Here is a 22,818-nt window from a genome sequence, read left to right as displayed (position 1 = left end):
AACATACTACGTATCTCTTCTTTTTTCTCATCTTGGTTACATCCACACACATAGACACCCCAGTCTGAGCCTTCGAGGAGGATGAGCACTCCCCGCGTGACTCCTTCTTCTGTTTCCCCTTTTAGAAAGTTAAAATACAAGGAGGGGAGGGTTTCTGGCACCCCGCTCACATCCCCTTTAGTCGCCTTCTACGACACCCACATACACATGTATATACATACACGTCCACACACACAAATATACATACCTATACATCTCAATGTACACATATATATACACACTCAGACATATACATATATACACATGTACATAATTCATACTGTCTGCCTTTATTCATTCCCATCGCCACCTCGCCACACATGGAATAACAACCCCCTCCCCCCTCATGTGTGTGAGGTAGCACTAGGAAAAGATAACAAAGGCCCCATTCGTTCACACTCAGTCTCTAGCTATCATGTAATAATGCACCGAAACCACAGCTCCCTTTCCACATCCAGGCCCCACAGAACTTTCCATGGTTTACCCCAGACGCTTCACATGCCCTGGTTCAATCCATTGACAGGACGTTGACCCCGGTATGACACGTCGTTCCAATTCACTCTATTCCTTGTACGCCTTTCACCCTCCTGCATGTTCAGGCCCCGATCACTCAAAATGTTTTTCACTCCATCTTTCCACCTCCAATTTGGTCTCCCACTTCTCGTTCCCTCCACCTCTGACACATATATCCTCTTGGTCAATCTTTCCTCACTCATTCTCTCCATGTGACCAAACCATTTCAAAACACCCTCTTCTGCTCTCTCAACCACACTCTTTTTATGTCCACTCATCTCTCTTACCCTTACATTACTTACTCGATCAAACCACCTCACATCACATATTGTCCTTAAACATCTCATTTCCAGCACATCCACCCTCCTCCGCACAACTCTATCTATAGCCCGTGCCTCGCAACCATATATCATTGATGGAACCACTATTCCTTCAAACATACCCATTTTTGCTTTCCAAGATCAAGTTCTTGACTTCCACACATTTTACAATGCTCCCAGAACTTTTGCCCCCTCCCCCACCCTATGATCCACTTCTGCTTCCATGGTTTCATCTGCTGCCAAATCCACCCCCAGATTTCTAAAACACCTCTTCCTCCAGTTTTTCTCCATTCAAACTTACCTCCCAATTGACTTGTCCCTCAACCCTTCTGTACCTAATAACCTTCATCTTATTCACATTTACTCTTAACTTTCTTCTTTCACACACTTTACCAAATGCAATCACCAGCTTCTGCAGTTTCTCACCCGAATCAGCCACCAGCGCTGTATCATCAGCGAACAACAACTGACTCACTTCCCAAGCTCTCTCATCCCCAACAGACTGCATACATGCTGCTCCTCTTTCCAAAACTCTTGCATTCACCTCCCTAACAACCCTATCCATAAACAAATTAACAGCCATGGAGACATCACGCACCCCTGCCGCAAACCAACATTCACTGAGAACCAATCACTTTTCTCTCTTCCTACACGTACACATGCCTTACATCCTTCATAAAAATTTGTCACTGCTTTTAACAACTTTCCTTCCACACCATACATTCTTAATACCTTCCACAGAACATCTCTATCATATGCCTTCTCCAGATCCATAAATGCTACATACAAATCCATTTGCTTTTCTAAGTATTTCTCACATACATTTTTCAAAGCAAATATCTGATCCACACATCCTTTACCACTTCTGAAACCACACTGCTCTTCCCCAATCTGATGCTCTGTACATGCCTTCACCCTCTTAATCAATACCCTCCCTTATGATTTCCCAGGAATACTCAACTAACTTATACCTGTAATTTGAGCACTCACTCTTATCCCCTTTGCCTTTGTACAATGGCACTATGCAAGCATTTCGCCAATCCTTGGACACCTTACCATGAGTCATACATACATTAAATAATCTTACGAACCTGTCAACAATACAGTCACCCCCTTTTTTAATAAATTCCACTGCAATACCATCCAAACCCACTGTCTTGCCGGCTTTCATCATCTGCAAAGCTTTTACTACCTCTTCTCTGTTTACCAATCATTCTCCCTAACCCTCTCACTTTGCACACTACCCCGACCAAAACACCCTATATCTGTTTTTCTGTCATCAAACACATTCAACAAACCTTCAAAATACTCACTCCATCTCCTTCTCACATCACCACTACTTGTTATCACCTCCCCATTAGCCCCCTTCACTGATGTTCCCATTTGTTCCCTTGCCTTACGCACTTTATTTACCTCCGTCCAAAATATCTTTTTATTCTCCCTAAAATTTAATGATACTCTCACCCCAACTCTCATTTGCCATTTTTTTGCCTCTTGCACCTTTCTCTTGACCTCCTGCCTCTTTCTTTTATACATCTCCCAGTCATTTGCATTATTTCCCTGCGAAAGTCATCCAAATGCCTCTCTCTTCTCTTTCACTAATAATCTTACTTCTTCATCCCACCACTCACTACCCTTTCTAATCTGCCCACCTCCCATGCTTCTCATGCCAGAAGTATCTTTTGCACAAGCCATCACTACTTCCCTAAATACATCCCATTCCTCCCCCACTCCCCTTACCTCCTTTGTTCTCACCTTTTTCCATTCTGTACTCAGTTTTTCCTGGTACTTCCTAACACAAGTCTCCTTCCCAAGCTCACTTACTCTCACCACTCTCTGCACCCCATCATTCTCTCTTCTTTTCTGAAAACCTCTACAAATCTTCACCTTCGCCTCCACAAGATAATGATCAGACATCCCTCCAGTTGCACCTCTCAGCACATTATCATCAAAAAAGTCTCTCTTTCGCGCCCCTATTAATTAACACGTAATACAGTAACACTCAGGCCATCTCTCCTACTTACATACATATACTTATGTATATCTCTCTTTTTAAACCAGGTATTCCTAATCACCAGTCATTTTTCAGCACATAAATCTACAAGCTCTTCACCATTTCCATTTACAACACTGAACACCCCATGTACACCAATTATTCCCTCAACTGCCACATTACTCACCTTTGCATTCAAATCACCCATCACTTTAACCCAGTCTCGTGCATCAAAACTACGAACATACTCACTCAGCTCCTCCCAAAACACTTGCCTCTCCTGACCTCTCTTCTCATGCCCAGGTGCATATGCACCAATAGTCACCCATCTCTCTCCATCCACTTTCAGTTTTACCCATATCAATCTAGAGTTTACTTTCTTACACTCTATCACATACTCCCACCACTCCTGTTTCAGAGGTAGTGCTACTACTTCCCTTGCTCTTGTCCTCTTACTAACCCCTGACTTTACTCCAAAGACATTCCCAAACCACTCTTCCCCTTTACCCTTGAGCTTCGTTTCACTCAGAGTGAAAACATCCAGGCTCCATTCCTCAAACATACTACCTATCTCTCCTTTTTTCTCATCTTGGTTACATCCACACACATTTAGACACCCCATTCTGAGCTTTTGAGGAGGATGAGCACTCCTCGTGTGACTCCTTCTGTTTCCCCGTTTAGAAAGTTAAAATACAAGGAGGGGAGGGTTTCTAGGCCCCCACTCCCGTCCCCTTTAGTTGCCTTCTACGACACGTGAGGAATGCGTGGGAAGTATTCTTTCTCCCCTATCCCCAGGGATAACATATATATTTTATTCATATTTTGCTCGCTGTCTCCCACGTTAGCGAGGTAGCACAAGGAAACAGACGAAAGAATGGCCCAACCCACCCACATACACACGTATATACATTCATGTCCACACACGCAAATATACATACCTATTTATCTCAACGTCTACATTTATGTACACACACAGACATATACATATATACACATGTACATAATTCATAGTCTGCCTTTATTCATTCCCATCGCCACCCCACCACACATGAGATAACAACCCCCTCCCCCCGCATGTGCGTGAGGTAGCGTTAGGAAAAGACAACAAAGGCCACATTCGTTCACACTCAGTCTCTATCTGTCATGTATAATGCACCAAAACCACAGCTCCCTTTCCACATCCAGGCCTCACAAAACTTTCCATGGTTTACCCCAGACGCTTCACATGCCCTGGTTCAATCCATTGACAGCATGTCGACCCCTGTATACCATATAATTCCAATTCACACTATTCCTTGCATGCGTTTCACCTCTTGCATGTTCAGGCCCCAATCACTCAAAATCTTTTTCACTTCATTTTTCAACCTCCAGTTTGGTCTCCCACACCCTCTTGCATGTTCAGGCCCCCATCACTCAAAATCTTTTTCACTTCATCTTTCCACCTCCAATTTGGTCTCCCACTTCTCCTCGTTCCCTCCACCTCTGACACATATATCCTCTTGGTCAATCTTTCCTCACTCATTCTCTCCATGTGGCCAAACCATTTCAAAACACCCTCTTCTGCTCTCTCACCCACACTCTTTTTATCACCACACATCTCTCTTACCCTATTATTACTTACTTGATCAAACCCCCTCACTCCACCTATTGTCCTCAAACATCTCATTTCCAGCACATCCACTCTCCACACAACCCATGCCTCGCAACCATATAACATTGTTGGAACCACTATTCCTTCAAACATACCCATTTTTGCTTTCCGAGATAATGTTCTCAACCTCCACACATTCTTCAACGCTCCCAGAACTTGCGCCCCCTCCCCCACCCTATGATTCACTTCTGTTTCCATGGTTCCATCCATTGCCAAATCCACTCCCAGATATCTAAAACACTTCACTTCCTCCAGTTTTTCTCCATTCAAACTTACCTCCCAATTGACTTGTCCCTCAACCCTACTGTACCTAATAACCTTGCTCTTATTCATATATATATATGTGTGTGTGTTATGGGATGTATCTTTTTTCGTCTATTTCCTGGTGCAGCCTCACTAACGCAGGAAACGGCTATCAAGTATAATGATATTATTGATGTATTTACATGCATTTGCTGATAACCACAAGGATAATGAAACACAATAAGTTCCCAAGTGCAATTTCTTGTAATGATCACATCATCAGGGAAGATACAAGAATGAGATAGAAGACTTAGAACACTCAGTTTATATACAAAGAAGAGGCAAAACTAAGATGCCTTTGATTAAAGAGTGTTTCCAGTTGGTGTTGTCTAGGTTGGTGGTGTTCGGGTCTGGCACTGTGCCTGCCATAGAATTTTATCATATGGACAGGACAGGGAACTGCTCACAAATTTTGCCTACGACAGTTCTATCCAGTTTGTATATGCCTTCACTAATATTCATGTTACAATTCTTTGCGTATTTGATAAGAGAAGATTCAATGATATTTTTGCTGGTCAAGAAGGTACAGTTAGTAACTGAATTAGCATTACTCCAGTCCGTAGAATGATCATTATTTTTTAAATGATTAAGCAAAGCATTTGATTCTTGTCGTGTTCTTATACTATATTTACATTGCTTAAGTCTAACATAGAGATCCTTACCAGTCTGCTCAGTGTAAAACATTTAGTTTTTACAAGAATTTTCTGGCAAGTTATTGATTTAAGATATTCTTTATAATATTGTTGTTGCTGAAGGCGACATTAATATGAAAGGATTTAAGCAACCTGGGGAGTAACATAAGATTATCACTATATGGGAAAAAAAAAATTTTGGCATCAAGAAGACGTTTTAGGTTAACTGTTGTTAAAATGTCTTTTCCAACTCAAGACATTTATCAATGAAAGACCAAGGATATTTTAACATAGATGCTATAGAATATGTATATTTTCATATTCACCTTTTCCCGCATTAGTGAGGTAGCATTCATTAAGAACATAGGACTGATCCTTAGAGGGAATATCCTCACTTGGCTCCCTTCTCTGTTCCTTTTTTGTTGCACGTGATAACCATGAGGAAAATTAAATACAATAAGTTCCCAAGTTCACTCTCCTATAATGATCACATTGTCAGGGGAGATACAAGGATGAGTTGGAAGACATAGAACAGTCTGTTGATATACAAGGAAGAGACATAGCTAAGATGCCTGCATGCCTCACCCTCCTGGATGTTCAGGCTCCAAACCTTCAGAGAATCTTTAACTTTACAACTCCTTTGGTTTCTCCCTTCTCCTTATTCCCTCCATTACTGACATGTGCAGTACGCCTTGTTTGTCATCCTTTCCTCATCCATTCTCTCCTTATATCTAAAAAATTTCAGTGCGCCCTTCCCCACTCATACATATTCCATTTACTACCTTACTTCTCTCTTATCCAGTCCTCTCTTCTTCAGTCATTTCTTCTCAAACCATATATTGCCCTAAAATATTTCATTTCCAGCACATTAACCTTATTCTTTACATAAACAAACCCCCAGCTAACCATAATTTCCTGTTCTGTGTGGGTTTAATGCCTGCCACATTTTTGTCGTAGGCCCACACCTCACATTCATAGAGCACTTATGGAACTACAATTACGTCAGACACACCATCTTTTCCCTGAAGGATAGCAACTTCTCTTTCCTCACGTTTCTCATTGCACTCAAGAGATATGCCCCCATATCAACCCTGTGGTCTACTTAAGCTCCCATATCCTCTCCCAGGTATCTAAACCACTCACATCCTCCAAGTTCTCTCCATTCAGAGTTGCATTCCAAATAACCTGTCTCTTTTAACTTCGAAACCTAATACCTGCTTTTCTTCTCATTTACTCTCAACTTTCTCCTTTCACACACTCTTCCATGCATAGAGACCAGCTTCTGCAGTTTTTCAATTGAATCTTCCACCTGCATTTTCTCATCAGCATACGACAACTAACTCACTTTCCAGGTCCCCATCCCCCAGCCCCAAACAGACTACATACCTGCTCCTCATTCTGAGACACTTGCATTCGCCTCCCTCAACACTCTATCCATGCACTCATTGAATAGGTCAAGACCATTGTAGTTATGATGAACATCCTTTGTTTCTTTTCCTGACAATACTTTCATCAGCATTAGACATTGTGGAACTGCTTTGTTCATCTCCAGTGAGCTACATTGTTTTAAATGGCTTATTAGAAACCTGGTCAGATGCGCTTATTCATAGATATTATCAAAATACAAAGTAGAGGCATTTATAGTTTTTAACATTGTTATATAAACAAAATACAAACGATAAAGATAACAAACATTTACTAAAATGTATAAGTTAAACATACAATTGAATGACTGAGAGTTACACATTTTAGAAGATAACTAAGAATTACACATTTTAGAAAAAGAGCGACATAAACTCAAGATCGAGATATGAACAAGACTGACCTTCCGTGGCAGCTGCTCCTCAAAATTTAGTTGATAAAATATTTGTTAGCTAGAGACAGTAACTTAAAGGGAAATTGTTAACAGTGAATTACTCTCCATATCCATGAAGTTCAGGATACACAAGTCCAGATTATAGATTGTACAGTGTGCCCAATGCTCTTCTGAATGTTATCTAATTGCAGCGGTTTTGGGTTTATTGAGTGGCCACCTTGGTCTGCATGAAAATCCATTTTGTTCATCATTGTGCAGTATTTTCTTGGGGATATCAAATATTTTACTATGATAGTCAAGCAACTAGAGATCATCCAGCCTTAAAATTAAGTTGCTCTTGAATTTGATATAAGCATTTCAGTAGTATCAGTTCTTTCATGAATTATTTCATGTATTGGGTTATGTAGATAGTTTGATTCCATGTAGTCGGTCAACTTGTATCTTAGGAGTTATGAAATTGTTAATTGTATGATGTTAGTGGTTTGGCTGGTAATTTTTGGAACTGCTTTGCTTCTTTTAGGGAATGATGATGTATGAATCAGTTTCAAACTTTCTAGGATTATGATTGAGACCATACACTCTTTCCAGAGGATGGTTAGTGTATGTGGTAATTGTGATTTGTTATATAAGAAAATGCTGTCTGATCATGAAGGAAAGTGCTTGGGCCTGCTTTTCTTGTTTTATGAAGTGAAGCTGTATGAATTGGTTTAAAACTCTCTAGGATTATGACAGAGCCCAGGTACTCTTTCAAGAGGATAGTTAGTTTATTTGCTAACTGTGTTTTGCATATTGCTTGTGAGATAGAATTCAAAGTGTCTGATCCTGAGGGAAAATCCCTGGGCATTTGGCCTTCTCAGAATCTCATAGCACAGTTATAAAATCAGCTGTTTAACATAGGGGTATTGCTTTTTGGGATGTTTGGGTCATTGATAATTAGGGTGATTTTTGGCTTTCTGAACACTGAAGAATTCAGGTTCATTAGTGAACAGAAAGGAGTATCTTCTTAAGATATGTCACTTTCAGCACATTGCGTATTTAGGATTTGTCTCTATGAAATCATCATTTATTTTCCTTCTGTATTTTTGTGAGCCAGTGGTACTTAGTTCCTTGATTTGAAATTTGCATTTGAGTAGAATCTTTTCAGGTTTTTCTCTACTATATTAGTGGCTCAATGCTTTTCCTCTTTTTCTAGGTTTGCGTATTTTGAGAGTATGTTTACCGTCTATCAGTTCTTTAGATGGATTTGCTTTCCTTTGTTGAGTGAACTTTTGCTTTCTGAAACAGTAAGCTTTAGAAAATAACAAGAGCTCATATGTTTCTCTTAAGTGGCTGTAGGTAAAACTAAGAAGGCTTTGGCAGTGGTTACCACATTGCAGAGTCTCTGTGGAACTTATGATGTCTGTGCTAGCATCATGAAACAAAACTTTCCCAGAGTCTTCTGAGGATTGGGTTGATGACAGTGAGTCATATGTCACTGAGAAACAGTAGACGTTTGTATTGGAATAACACATGTAGCTGCCTTGTCAGGGGAAACTGATTTCTGGGGAAAGGCACTAATGATGTAAATGATGGGGCCTGGCTAATTCAGGGAACTTAAAGTGGGTGTAGTGGAGTGCTTTACCTTTAAGGCCTTGTAACTTAAAATTCTTCAGCTGAATCACGGGGCGAGGGGTCTGGAAATTCTTCGGCTGAATCTCGGGGCGAGGGGTCTGAAAGGCATGTGGTGTTATAGTGGGATAGTCTTTAGCAGATGCTAGTAAAGTGATTTCCACCATAAATATATGATTATTATACAATCCCAGTGCTTCTTTTGTGGGATTCTTTTAGTTCTGAGGCTCCACTCCATGCAGGAGCAGGGAAATGATGGATTCCTTTCCATTTGTTAATGGTGACACAGCGTTGTCATCGGTTATTTCTTGCGTGTGATGTGACCACTTCAGGTGGAGTCTGGTTACACTCCAGTATCACATATATATATATATATATATATATATATATATATATATATACGCACACACACACACACACACACACACATACATATATATACATATGAAAAATGTAAGAAACAATTTAGAAAACAAACTTTTAGCTTGAAATGAATATATATATATATATATATATATATATATATGTGTGATACTGGAGTGTAACCAGACTCCACCTGAAGTGGTCACATCACACGCAAGAAATCACCGATGACAACGCTGTGTCACCATATATATATATATATATATATATATATATATCTTTCTTTTTTCTTTCATACTATTCGCCATTTCCCGCATTAGCGAGGTAGCGTTAAGAACAGAGGACTGGGCCTTAGAGGGAATATCCTCACCTGGCCCCCTACTCTGTTCCTTCTTTTGGAAAATTAAAAAAAAAAAAAAAATAAGAGGGGAGGATTTCCAGCCACCCGCTCCCTTCCCTTTTAGTCGCCTTCTACGACACGCAGGGAATACGTGGGAAGTATTCTTACTCCCCTATCTCCAGGGATATATATATATATATATATATATATATATATATATATATATATATATATATATATATATATATATATATATATTTTTTTTTTTTTTTTTTTTTTTTTTTTTTATACTATTCGCTATTTCCCGCGATAGCGAGGTAGCGTTAAGAACAGAGGACTGGGCCTTTGAGGGAATATCCTCACCTGGACCTCTTCTCTGTTCCTTCTTTTGGAAAATTAAAAAAAAAAAATATATATATATTATGTCACGCAGGGAGTGCTCATCCTCCTCGATGGCTCAGATTGGGGTGTCTAAATGTGTGTGGATGTAACCAAGATGAGAAAAAAAGGAGAGATAGGTAGTATGTTTGAGGAAAGAAACCTGGATGTTTTGGCTCTGAGTGAAACGAAGCTCAAGGGAATGTCTTGGGAGTAAAGCCAGGGGCTAGTGAGAGGACAAGAGCAAGGGAAGGAGTAGCACTATTCCTGAAACAGGAGTGGTGAGAGTCTGTGATAGAGTGTAAGAAAGTAAAACTCTAGATTGATATGGGTAAAACTGAACGTGGATGGAGAGAGATGGGTGACTATTGGTGCATATGCACCTGGGCATGAGAAGAAAGATCATGAGAGGCAAGTGTTCTTGGAGCATCTGAGTGAGTGTGTTAGTAGTTTTGATGCACGAGACTGGGTTATATTGGTGGGTGATTTGAATGCAAAGGTGAATAATGTGGCAGTTGAGGGAATAATTGGTGTACATGGGGTGTTCAGTGTTGTAAATGGAAATAGTGAAGAGCTTGTAGATTTATGTGCTGAAAAAGGACTGGTGATTGGGAATACCTGGTTTAAAAAGAGATATACATAAGTATACTTATGTAAGTAGGAAGGATATGTCAGAGAGTGTTATTGGATTACATGTTAATTGATAGGCGCGTGAAAGAGAAACTTTTGGATGTTAACGTGCTGAGAGGTAAAACTGGAGGGATTTGATCATTATCTTGTGGAGGCGAAGGTGAAGATTTGTAGAGGTTTTCAGAAAAGAAGAGAGAATGTTGGGGTGAAGAGAGTGGTGAGAATAAGTGAGCTTGGGAAGGAGACATGTGTTAGGAAGTACCAGGAGAGACTGAGTACAGAATGGAAAAAGGCGAGAGCAAAGGACGTAAGGGAGTGGGGGAGGAATGGGATGTATTTAGGGAAGCAGTGATGGCTTGTGCAAAAGATGCTTGTGGCATGAGAAGCGTGGGAGGTGGGCAGATTAGAAAGGGTAGTGAGTGGTGGGATGAAGAAGTAAGATTATTAGTGAAAGAGAAGAGAGAGGCATTTGGGCAATTTTTGCAGGGAAATAATGCAAATGACTGGGAGATGTATAAAAGAAAGAGGCAGGAGGTCAAGAGAAAGGTGCAAGAGGTAAAAAAGAGGGCAAATGAGAGTTGGGGTGAGAGAGTATCATTAAATTTTAGGGAGAATAAAAAGATGTTTTGGAAGGAGGTAAATAAAGTGCCAAGACAAGGGAACAAATGGGAACATCAGTTAGGGGGGTAATGGGGAGGTGATAACAAGTAGTGGTGATGTGAGAAGGAGATGGAGTGAGTATTTTGAAGGTTTGTTGAATGTGTTTGAAGATAGAGTGGCAGATATGGGGTGTTTTGGTTGAGGTGGTGTGCAAAGTGAGAGGGTTAGGGAGAATGATTTGGTAAACAGAGAAGAGGTAGTAAAAGCTTTGCAGAAGATGAAAGCCAGCAAGGCAGCGGGTTTGGATGGTATTGCAGTGGAATTTATCAACAAAGGGGGTGACTATAGTTGACTGGTTGGTAAGGTCATTTGATGTATGTATGACTCATGGTGAGGTACCTGAGAATTGGTGGAATGCTTGCATAGTGCCATTGTACAAAGGCAAAGGGGATAAAAAGGAGTGCTCAAATTACAGAGGTATAAGTTTGTTGAGTATTCCTGGGAAATTATATGAGAGGGTATTGATTGAGAGGGTTAAGGCATGTAGATAGCAGCAGATTGGGGAAGAGCAGTGTGGTTTCAGAAGTGGTAGAGGATGTGTGGGTCAGGTGTTTGCTTTGAGGAATGTATGCGAGAAATACTTAGAAAAGCAAATGGATTTGTATGTAGCATTTATGGATCTGGAGAAGGCATATGATAAGAGTTGATAGAGATGCTCTGTGGAAGGTATTAAGAATATATGGTGTGGGAGGCAAGTTGTTAGAAGCAGTGAAAAGTTTTTATCGAGGATGTAAGGCATGTGTACGTGTAGGAAGAGAGGGAAGTGATTGGTTCTCAGTGGATGTTGGTTTGCGGCAGGGATGCATGATGTCTCCACGGTTGTTTAATTTGTTTATGGATGGGGTTGTTAGGGATGTGAATGCAAGAGTTTTGGAAAGAGAGGCAAGTCTGCAGTCTGTTGTGGATGAGAGGGCTTGGGAAGTGAGTCAGTTATTGTTTGCTGATGATACAGCACTGGTGGGTGATTCAGGTGAGAAACTGTAGAAGCTGGTGACTGAGTTTGGTAATGTGTGTGAAAGAAGGAAGCTGAGAGTAAATGTGAATAAGAGCAAGGTTATTAGGTACAGTAGGGTTGAGGGACAAGTCAATTGGGAGGTAAGTTTTGATGGAGAAAAACTGGAGGAAGTGAAATGTTTTAGATATCTGTGAGTGGATTTGGCAGTGGATGGGACCATGGAAGTGGAAGTGAATCATAGGGTGGGGGAGAGCGCGAAAATTCTGAGTGTTGAAAAATGTGTGGAAGTCGAGAACGTTATCTTGGAAAGCAAAATTGGGTAAGTTTGAAGGAATAGTGGTTCCAACAATGTTATATGGTTACGAGGCGTGGGCTATAGATAGAGTTGTGCGCATGAGGGTGGATGTGCTGGAAATGAGATGTTTGAGGACAATATGTGGTGTGAGGTGGTTTGATCGATTAAGTGATGAAAGGGTAAGAGAGATGTGCGGTGGTAAAAAGAGTGCGGTTGAGAGAGCAGAAGAGGGTGTTTTGAAATGGTTTGGTCACATGGAGAGAATGAGTGAGGTAAGATTGACAAAGAGGATATATGTGTCAGAGGTGGAGGGAACAAGGAGAAGTAAGAGACCAAATTGGAGGTGGAAAGATGGAGTGAAAAACATTTTGAGTGATCGGGGCCTGAACATGCAGGAGGGTGAAAGGCGTGCAAGGAATAGAGTGAATTGGAATGATGTGGTATACTGTGGTCAACGTGCTGTCATTGGATTGAACCAGGGCATGTGAAGCATCTGGGGTAAACCATGGAAAGTTTTGTGGGACCTGGATGCGGAAAGGAAGCTGTGGTTTCAGTGCATTATACATGACAGCTAGAGACTGAGTGTGAACGAATGGGGCCTTTATGTCTTTTCCTAGCGCTGCCTGACACATATGCAGGGGAGGATGTTGTCATTTCATGTGTGGCGGGGTGGCAATGGGAATGACTAAGGGCAGACAGTATGAATTATGTACATGTGTATATATGTACATGTCTGTGTATGTATATTATGTATACATTGAAATGTATAGATATGTATATGTGCATGTGTGGGCACGTATGTATATACATGTGTATGTTGGTGGGTTGGGCCATTCTTTCGTCTGTTTCCTTGCACTACCTCGGTAACACAGGAAACAGCATTGCTATCCTCTGCTTCAGCAAGGTAGCGCCAGGAAAACAAACAAAAAAAAGGCCACAGTCTCTAGCTGTCATGTGTAGTGCACCGAAACCACGGCTCCCTATCCACATCCAGGCCCCACAGACCTTTCTATGGTTTACCCCAGACATTTCACATGCCCTGATTCAGTTCGTTGGTAGCACATCAACCTGGAATATTTTAATTATCGCCATTTCCCGCGTCAGCGAGGTAGCACCAAGAAACAGACAAAGACCCATCCACTTATATACACACATATATATGTACACATCCATACACACACATAATGCATGAATATACATGTACATATCAATGTGTACACATATATATACATATACGTACACATAAATAGCCGTATACACATATACCCATGTACATATTCATACTTGCTTGCCTTCATCCATTCCCAGCGCCATCCCACCCCACAGGAAGAGTGGTTTGGTGAAGAGAAAAGAGGTAGTGAAAACCTTGAGGGAAGATGAAATCTGGCAAGGCAGCAGGTTTGGGTGGTATTGCAGTCGAATTTTTTAAGAATGGGGGTGACTGTGTTGTTGATTGGTTGTTAAGAATATTCAATATTTGTATAGATCATGTTGAAGTGTTTAAGGATTGGCGGAATGCCTGTATAGTGCCATTGTACAAAGGCAAAGCAGATAAAGGTGAGTGTTCAAACTATAGAAGCAAAAGTTTATTGAGTTTTCCTGGAAAATTGTATGGGAGGGTATTGAGAAGGTGAAGGCATGCACAGAGCCTCAGAGTGGGGAGGAGTTGTGTGGTTTCAGAAATGGTAGAGGATGCGTGGATCCTTCAAAAAATGTGTGAAATACTTAGAAAAACAGATGGATTTGTATAGAGAAGGCATATGATAGGGTTGATAAGAAATGCTTCATGGAAGGTCTTAAAGAGTATATGATGTAAGAGGTAAGCTGCTAGAAGCAGTGAGAAGTTTTTATCTAGAGTGTATTGCATGTGTATGAGAAGGAAGAGAGGAGAGTGATAAGTTCCCAGTGAAGGTCAGTCTGCGACAGGGGTGTGTGATGTCTCCATGGTTGTTTAATTTGTTTATGGATGGGGTGGTTATGGAGGTAAGTGTAAGAGTTTTGGAGAGAGAGAGAGAGAAAGAGGCGAGTATGCAGTCTATTGGCGATGAGAGGGCTGGGAAGTGAGTCACTTGTTGTTTGCCGATGATTCAGCTATGATGGCTGATTCAAGTGAGAAACTGCAAAGTTGGTGACTAAGTTTGGAAATGTGTGTGAAAGGAGAAAGTTGAGAGTAAATGAGAATAAGAGCAAGGGTTTAGGGACAAGTTAATTGGGTTGTAAGTTTGAATGGAGAAAAATTAGAGGAAGTGAAGTGTTTTAGATATCTGGGAGTGGACTTAGCAGTGAATGGAACCATAGAAGTGGAAGTGAGTCACAGGGTGGGGGAGTGGATGGAGGTTCTGGGAGCAGTGAAGAATGTGTGGAAGGAGAGCAAAAATGGGTATGTTTGAAGTAGTTCCAACAATATTATATGGTTGCAAGATAGGGTTGTACAGAAGAGGGGTGGATGTGTAGAAAATTAAACGTTTGAGGACAGTATGTGATGTGAGGTGGTTTGATCAAGTTAGTAATGAAAGGGTAAGAGAGATATGTGGAAATAGAAAGAATGTGATTGAGAGAGCAGAAGAGGGTGTGTTGAAATGGTTTAGACATATGGAGAGAATGAGTAAGGAAAGGTTGACAAAGAGGATATATGTGTCAGAGATGGAGGGAACAAGGAGAGGTGGTGGAAGGATGAAGTGAAAAAGATTTTGAGCAATTGAGGTCTGAACATACAGGAGAGTGAGAGGCGTGCAAGGAATAGAGTGAATTGGAATGATTTGGTATACCGGGGTCAACATGTTGTCAATGGGCTGAACCAGAGCCTGTGAATCGTCTGGGATGAACCATGGAAAGGTCTGTGGGGCCTGAATGTGGATAAGGAGCTGTGGTTTCAGCGCATTACACATGACAGCTAGAGACTGAGTGTAAACAAATGTGGCCATTTTTTGTGTTTTCCTGTCACTACCTTGCTGAAGCATGGGGTAGCAGGGCTGTTTCCAGTGTGACAGGGTAGCAACAGGAATGGATGGAGGCAAGCATGAATACGTACATGTGTATATATGTATATGTGTGTGTATATGGCCGTTTATGTATATATATATGTGTGTGTATATGAGTGGATGGGCCATTCTTTGTCTGTTTCCTGGCACTACCTTGCTGATGTGGGAAACAGCAATCAAGTATGATAAAAATATATATATCCTGGAGATATTCAAGACCTCTTTCTAAAGGACCCTGCAGCCCAAGGCTGTGCTTCATCCAGTAGTCCAGTAGCAGGGAAATTTAGACTTCTTTAGAATGGGAAGTTCTTTGGCAAGACTTTACTCCCAGTGATACAGCATCCCCAAAGGTCTCTTTTCACTCATGGTGTAACCTCAAGCATGTCAAGAATGGTCGCCCTAATAACACATAAATGACATGCACAGCCTCCCATTACCTCATGCAAACCTCAACACAAAGGTCCTTTTGGATGCAAATTACCTCACAGTCAGGCCACAAAACCTTGACACCACAATACCAACATCAGACTTGCAGCTCTACATTACACAATTAGAACAATGGCTCCACAAAAGTCTTCAATTAACCTTTCTACTTCAGACAGACATGAATCCAGCTCTCATCTTCCAGGTAACCTTGAATGAACAGTAAATACTGAAATTCTTATACCCTTGCCTGTATGATAGAAATGTAAGATATTTTTATTTACTGATAGATTATTTTTGGGTTTGTGTAGGTTGAAGTTGAAATTTTATTGAGAAATGATGAAAATGGATTGCTAATTGCTTTTCTTTATGTTTGTCCTTATTGCTAATGCATAATTGAAGCATTTGAGGAGTGCAAGGGAAGTATGTGTTTAGGTCAATGGGAGCATAATAGTGTTTGAATGGTTATCAGATGACATGAGTCTGTTTTAGGTAGTTATAACATGCTTTATTCATTGTACGTAATGCAGTCTTGTTACATTTCATCATTCACTTGAGGACTTTAGGCACTGCAGCCTCTTCAGTCATTAACTGGGATTTTGGCAATAGTACCATTCTTCATTAATCATATACACAAGATTTTCCTCCCTTTCTCTTATCCCCCATGATTTAAAGTATGTATAGCATAACAATATTATTAACCACTGATCTGGCAGCCCAACCTGTTGAACATTGCAACACATACCTTCCCCTACACTTGCTCCTTGCCATATTTCCTTGCTTTTTTTTCAGTTAAATATTTAGGTTACTGATTTTCTTCGTGACTCTAATTTGGCATAATTTTTAAACTTTTGGCTTGTTTAAACATTTTGTTTACTAATTAAGAATTCAGGAAAGCCGTGATAAATACTAGTTTCCATATTTATTTGTTTTCTTGTGTACGGAAAAAGTTGAGGATCTTATAAATGGGAAGACCTTTCCATTTATGGGTGAAGATGAAATGATCCATTTCAGTAATTTCAGTTATCCTTTTCTTCTTTTTAAAATTTCACATTACTCATTGGTTGCTGCCCCTTTTCCTAGACTGAGCCAAAAATTATAGATTATAAGATATAAACACCCAGACGTGTTAAAGAGAGCATTAGTAAAAAAAAGGTTGCTTTTATATGCTAACATGAGCTTGACAGTTTACATTATTGTTAGCAGTAGTATTAATCATCATGCATTATAACTACTAACCGTTTGGGTGTTAAAAGTAGATATAGATATTAATCCTCATCTACCAACTTAACCAGAGAGGGACAACACCATTCATCAGTAACCGCAAGTATCTTTTCTTCTCTTCTTTTCAATCTTTTCAATCTCTTTTTTGCATTTTACTATTTATATCTCTTTATGCCTTTTACTTAGTGGAATGCCCAGAAGTCGTTGCTTTTCAGATGTTTCGAATCCACTTTTAAAACTATTTCGATGTTGTGCTGTTTTCAACATTTCTTGATGTTCTGCACTTTCAAATGTCTTTTAATGCTTGTTATTTCTTCACAATAATTAGCTTATCATAGCAAATATTATCTTCTTTAACTTATGTCAGAGCATTCGTTTGGGGAGCTGCATTAAAAGTAAGTTGAACATTAATTATTAATATATGTTAGGAAGAATATTATATATGAATGATATTACATGAACAAGTCTTACCACTGAAGAAGATATAACAGCAAGATAATGTAAGTATTGCATGGTAAGTGTGTAAGCAGCAGTAAACAATGTTGTATTTCTTAATTAATTTTCTATAATATTACAACTTACTTGCATGTATTTTCAAAATCTTAGTGTTTTACTATAGTACTATGATTATTATTGTCTTCTCATACTGAGTGACATAATTTACATAAATTTCACCAGTGCTCCAATTCTGATTAATATAAAAAGCGATACAATACATTGTTAAGATTTAATACATCAGCATTTCTGGAAATTTGGTATTAGTTTCTAAGTAGCTATCTATTTCAGGGGTGTGCCAAACAAGAGTCCAACATTAACTGGGAGCCCTACTCTCTATGGCGAGGCCCTTAATGCAAGCCTTCAGGTATGTACTCAATTTACCAAGGAACATGCATGCTCTTTTTACATTGTCTGAATTATTCTTTGTAGCATTTTTATTTTCTATAAAACTCATACATTTTTGAGCATAAATGCCAAGAATTTATGCATACTGTAATATCCTGAAATTTTACTCGTATATGAAACAATTACAATTATATAATAATGCTAAAGGTAAATGTATAAAAGAGTTGCGTGGAAATAACGTGGAGTTTATGAAATTGACAGGCAGCGCTAGCAGACTCTAACCTGCCAGTACTGAACACTGGCTTTGGTCTTTCCTCCAACATGGAGAAGAGTGGCTCTCCACCTGTATCCTATCATGAAAGTGTGGCACGTCATGAAGAGGAAGAAGACCTGCCGCATAGAGATCGAGATGATGAACAGGAAGAGCCATATACATCACAACTTGTCAAGCAGGAGATGACTGAGGAGGAAACTCCAATGGAAACCCAAAGGGAATGTGAGGAAGAGGCCCTCCCAGCTTCCCCAGTATCACATTATCACCATTATTCCGGGATGGATGAAGACCGACCTCGATCCCGTAGTCCAGTTCCGCCAAGTCCTGTATCACAACCCCCTCCGCCTCCTGTGTCCCATGCAGTTCCCCATGTACCGACAACGCTTGGTCTCCCCCCACCTTTACAGTTACTGCATGAAGCACATATGCGGCAAGGACCTCCTCTAGAAGGCTAGTGACTTAGGGCATGAAGGCGGGGAGTACTGCATACCTCTGAGTGGTTTAACGCTTAAAAACTACTTTTCCTACTGCCATCTTCCTTTGACAAGCCAGCAAGTGGAGGCTGGCTATAAAATGAGGTGAACATCCAGGTAATGGGTGTTACTCTGAACTGGTATCCCTTATTTAGATAATGCATTATCTCAATTCCTGAACATTGAAGCACTGGCTTGTGTATGTGACACAGGGAAACCTGTAGGAAAGGATGGAAGAATTTGTTATTTTTGCACTGACGGAATTAGACTTTCTATTAGAATAATTGTTTCATATCAGACTAGTCTTACATACGGCACTGTCGTCGGTCATGGCACAAGTGTTTATATTCTCGGTGATGGACAGATATTGTTTTGTACAGAAGGTGTAGACAAGGATGTGATTGCTTACTGTAGTAAGTGTAGAGTTACAGGACTACAGTGCAGGCAGAGACACTGATACTCAAGCCTCACTGAGTTTAGAATAGCCTAAGGCTACAGATGGTACAGCAGCCACCTGTATACCATTCCTAGATGGATCTACAAGATCCTACTGTGCTTTTCTAGCCCCTGTTCCCTGTCAACCTTAGCCCAGTAGATAGTGCATATGCTTACATCTCTTGTAATTTCAGTCAAGGTAATGTATTGCAGTTCTTGGCTGATTGGAACTAGGCACTGAATTTTGTATGTTAACATAGAAATGTCTAAAACTGATGATTTTATAAGTGCCATATTGAATTCTCTGTGAGCTTGTATTGATATAACTTAATCAGTGAAATTTGATCTCAGTTTCTTATTTGATAGCTCTTCCATGACAGTGACATGACCCAAGAGAGGTGCACAGTGTGTAACTCATTCAGCTAAATTAGCTGCCAAGTTACTGAACTTTTCTTTTCATTTAAATTGATGAATTTAGCAAAGATAATCTGAGCTAATATGAAACAGCTTTCGTTTTCTTTTACATATATGTTGCAAATTTGCTTTTTTATGTTCTAAAGGATGTAAATCATTGCTGTTCACCTTCATTGTAAGTGCATATTTTTTCTAACGCAGTAGTCCTGTACCTCAAGTAAACCCACCTATTTACATTATTTATTTGTTATTTATATTGTAGAGTAAGTGGGGTTAGGACAGCACAGAAATGAGATCCATAGTAGTAGTGATTTAGTTTAAATTTAGATTAAACAGCCTTCCCACACTAAGTGAAAAATGGGAGAAACAAGATTGTTGTAGTAGTACGAATTATGATGGGGTTTATTTCTTATAAAGGACCACAGTCACTGATGTGAAAAAAATACCTGTCAAACAGCAAGTAACTGATATCTGGTTTCCAAGATTTGGTGCACACACAGTACACAGCCTTCACACAAGACAGAGAAAAAGCTCAGACACAGTATAGATGATTTCTCATCCCTAGATAATACAGTCTCACACACTTCAGCAACATCTCCAAACAAGCAAGCTAAAAATCACAAATATTTCTACCCTTAATTTACATACCTCATAAAGCAAAGAAACTAACTCAGACAATTATTATCCATCAATAGAAATTGAGAAACTAATTCAAAAACCAAGTGATACTATCATTAGCTTAATCACTGAAAGAGAACTAGAAACCCACATCAGCCAACTCTTGCAAACATGAAAGAAAATGCAATGTTATTGCACCAGTCCATCCTCCATTCATGAAGCACTCCTGACCCATTCTAATGAAATCCCTTTTCCCAAAGAACACACAAACACTTGTGAGATGCTACTCAAAATCAGCCACAAACCAATCACACATCTAAATGGGAAAATCAGCTTACACTTAATTATCCAGAAACAGCTGCCCATCCACCTTCCACTGCCACTGATACATGCGTTGCAAATAAAACCTTAAAAAACTCTCCAGGTTGAACTTTCATATAAGATGCTATGGCCAATTTGCAGTCCAAGCTCTTACAGATATCTTCAAGTATTCCTGGCTACACAACAAAATCCCTAACACTTGGAAACTTGCCAACATAATATCAGTTCCAAAACCCTCCAAATTACACAAATCCCCTTCCTTTTACCACTTTATTTCACTTCTTTCTTCAGTATCCATACTCTGAAAAACAGATCCACAACACAATCAAACATCCTACTGTCACCCACAGCATGGTTTCAAACCCAAACACTCAACCATCGCACTACAAGCGAATTCACACAACATATCCTAAATGGATTCAGCTAACCACAACTCCCATCTTGCAACTGAGCAGTGGTATTAGGCATCAGCAATGCTTTCCCCAACACATCCTCCACAAAACTTCTTGACACCACCCTCTGCAATGACAGAAATTGGGCATCCAATTTTGTAGGTGGCTGCCATACTTATCACAAAGGTTTCATTCCTAAAACACTAAACTCTACTGAGGAGTTCTCCAAGGATCAGTTCTTTCTCCAACTCCCTTCATTTTCTTCCTATATGACCTCCCTGTTCTTCAGGCAAGCCTCATCTTGGTCTTTTTGTAAGCAGACGACCTCAGAGTCTCATCACAACACCCTAACACCACAGCAGCAGCATCAAACTTGCAGCATACATTACCCAAATAGAACAATGGATCACCAGGAACAGAAAAGTCTTCAATCACTCTTTTGACCTTGAATAGAGAGTCTCTCCTCTTGAACAAAACAACCATTCTAGGCAACATATTCAACACACACACAACATTCACCTCTCACATCAATACTATCAGCTCAAAAGCAACATGCAAACTAAATGCCCTGAGAACTTTGACACCAGATTTGAAAAAAAAAAAAATCCCTTGATATCCTCTACAAACTGTACATTCATTCCACCCTCTCAAAAGCAAATATAACAGATGCAAACCACACAAAATTATGCATTTAGCTCAGTCACTAGCTGTTTAGCAACCACAAACACTGAATGCCTTCACAGTGAAACAAAGATCCTCCCAATACAGCCCCACCTCAACATGCTGGGCACTCAGTTCTGCACAATAGCACTAGACCCCTCCCACTCAAATGACTATATAACAACCACCAACCCCCAGGTAGAAATAAAAATCTTACCCCTGCTTTACACATCAGTAGCCTCAACTCACAGATCCCCGACAAGCACTGAATAACCACCATTCCAAAAGTTTTTGACACCGACCCTCTCATCAGAAACCACACTCCCAGATAGAAATGAGTCACATTCTCCCTTCACGCTGAGTAGAATTACACTTTCTTAATCTTTTTTTTTTCTTTTAGCCAACAACATATCCCAAGATCTATCATGCCCATTATTCATCTACCATGAAGAAGACACTTCACTTACTACTCAGTTGCCCTGCATTCTCTACACATAGACACACATACATCACATCACTTTACAACCTATTGTCTCATCCAGTGTATATATATATATATATATATATATATATACAGTTACATATTCATACTTGTTTGCCTTCATCCATTCCTGATGCCACCCCATCTGACAGGAAATAGAACAGTTGCATGAAGGAAAAGAAAAGAGATAACTTTCTCTTCCTCCCCACACCAATTGTTGCCTCCTGCTACATCAATGTAGTGCCAGAAAACAGACGAAGAAAGGTTACATACACTCGCATCCATACACGAGGGGGTGTGTGTGTGTGTGGTGTATTACCAAGCTATATATGTGTGAGGTTACACTGTAAGTGAAAAGTCATCTTTGGCAAGGCTTATTATTGATAGCACAGTTTCACTATAAAGGAGTTCATACTCAAAAATTGGTCCTGGTATAATTATGTATGTACATATATATATATATATATATATATATATATATATATATATTTTTTTTTTTTTTTTTTCATTATATATATATATATATATATATATATATATATATATATATATATATATATATATATGTATATATATTCTTTCAAACTATTCGCCATTTCCCGCATTAGCGAGGTAGCGTTAAGAACAGAGGACTGGGCCTTTGAGGGAATATCCTCACCTGGCCCCCTTCTCTGTTCCTGCTTGAGGTTATACCACAAGCAGTTTCACTTTTGGCAAGGTAAAGTATTCTTTTCAAAGAACTTTTCACACCACATTTCTCATACACCTACTCATTTCTCTCTT

General features: G+C 39.8%; 1 protein-coding gene across 1 annotated transcript in view; it reads left to right on the top strand.

Moving 5' to 3' along the window:
* Positions 1 to 22,496, top strand: part of FoxP (forkhead box P) — a 712,908-nt gene extending 690,412 nt beyond the window's left edge. Inside the window, exons 18-19 of the mRNA XM_071660484.1 lie at positions 17,911 to 17,986; positions 18,229 to 22,496. Of these exons, the coding sequence (XP_071516585.1) occupies positions 17,911 to 17,986; positions 18,229 to 18,696 (544 nt within the window). The 3' untranslated portion in view covers positions 18,697 to 22,496. The remainder of the gene's footprint in view (positions 1 to 17,910; positions 17,987 to 18,228) is intronic.
* The last annotated feature ends 322 nt before the right edge of the window (positions 22,497 to 22,818 follow it).

The sequence above is a fragment of the Panulirus ornatus genome, chromosome 71, assembly GCF_036320965.1.
Source record: "Panulirus ornatus isolate Po-2019 chromosome 71, ASM3632096v1, whole genome shotgun sequence".
NCBI classification, from domain to species: Eukaryota; Metazoa; Arthropoda; class Malacostraca; order Decapoda; family Palinuridae; genus Panulirus; species Panulirus ornatus.
Note: the sequence above shows the minus strand (reverse complement) of the source record. Positions and strands in the feature narration are given on the sequence as shown.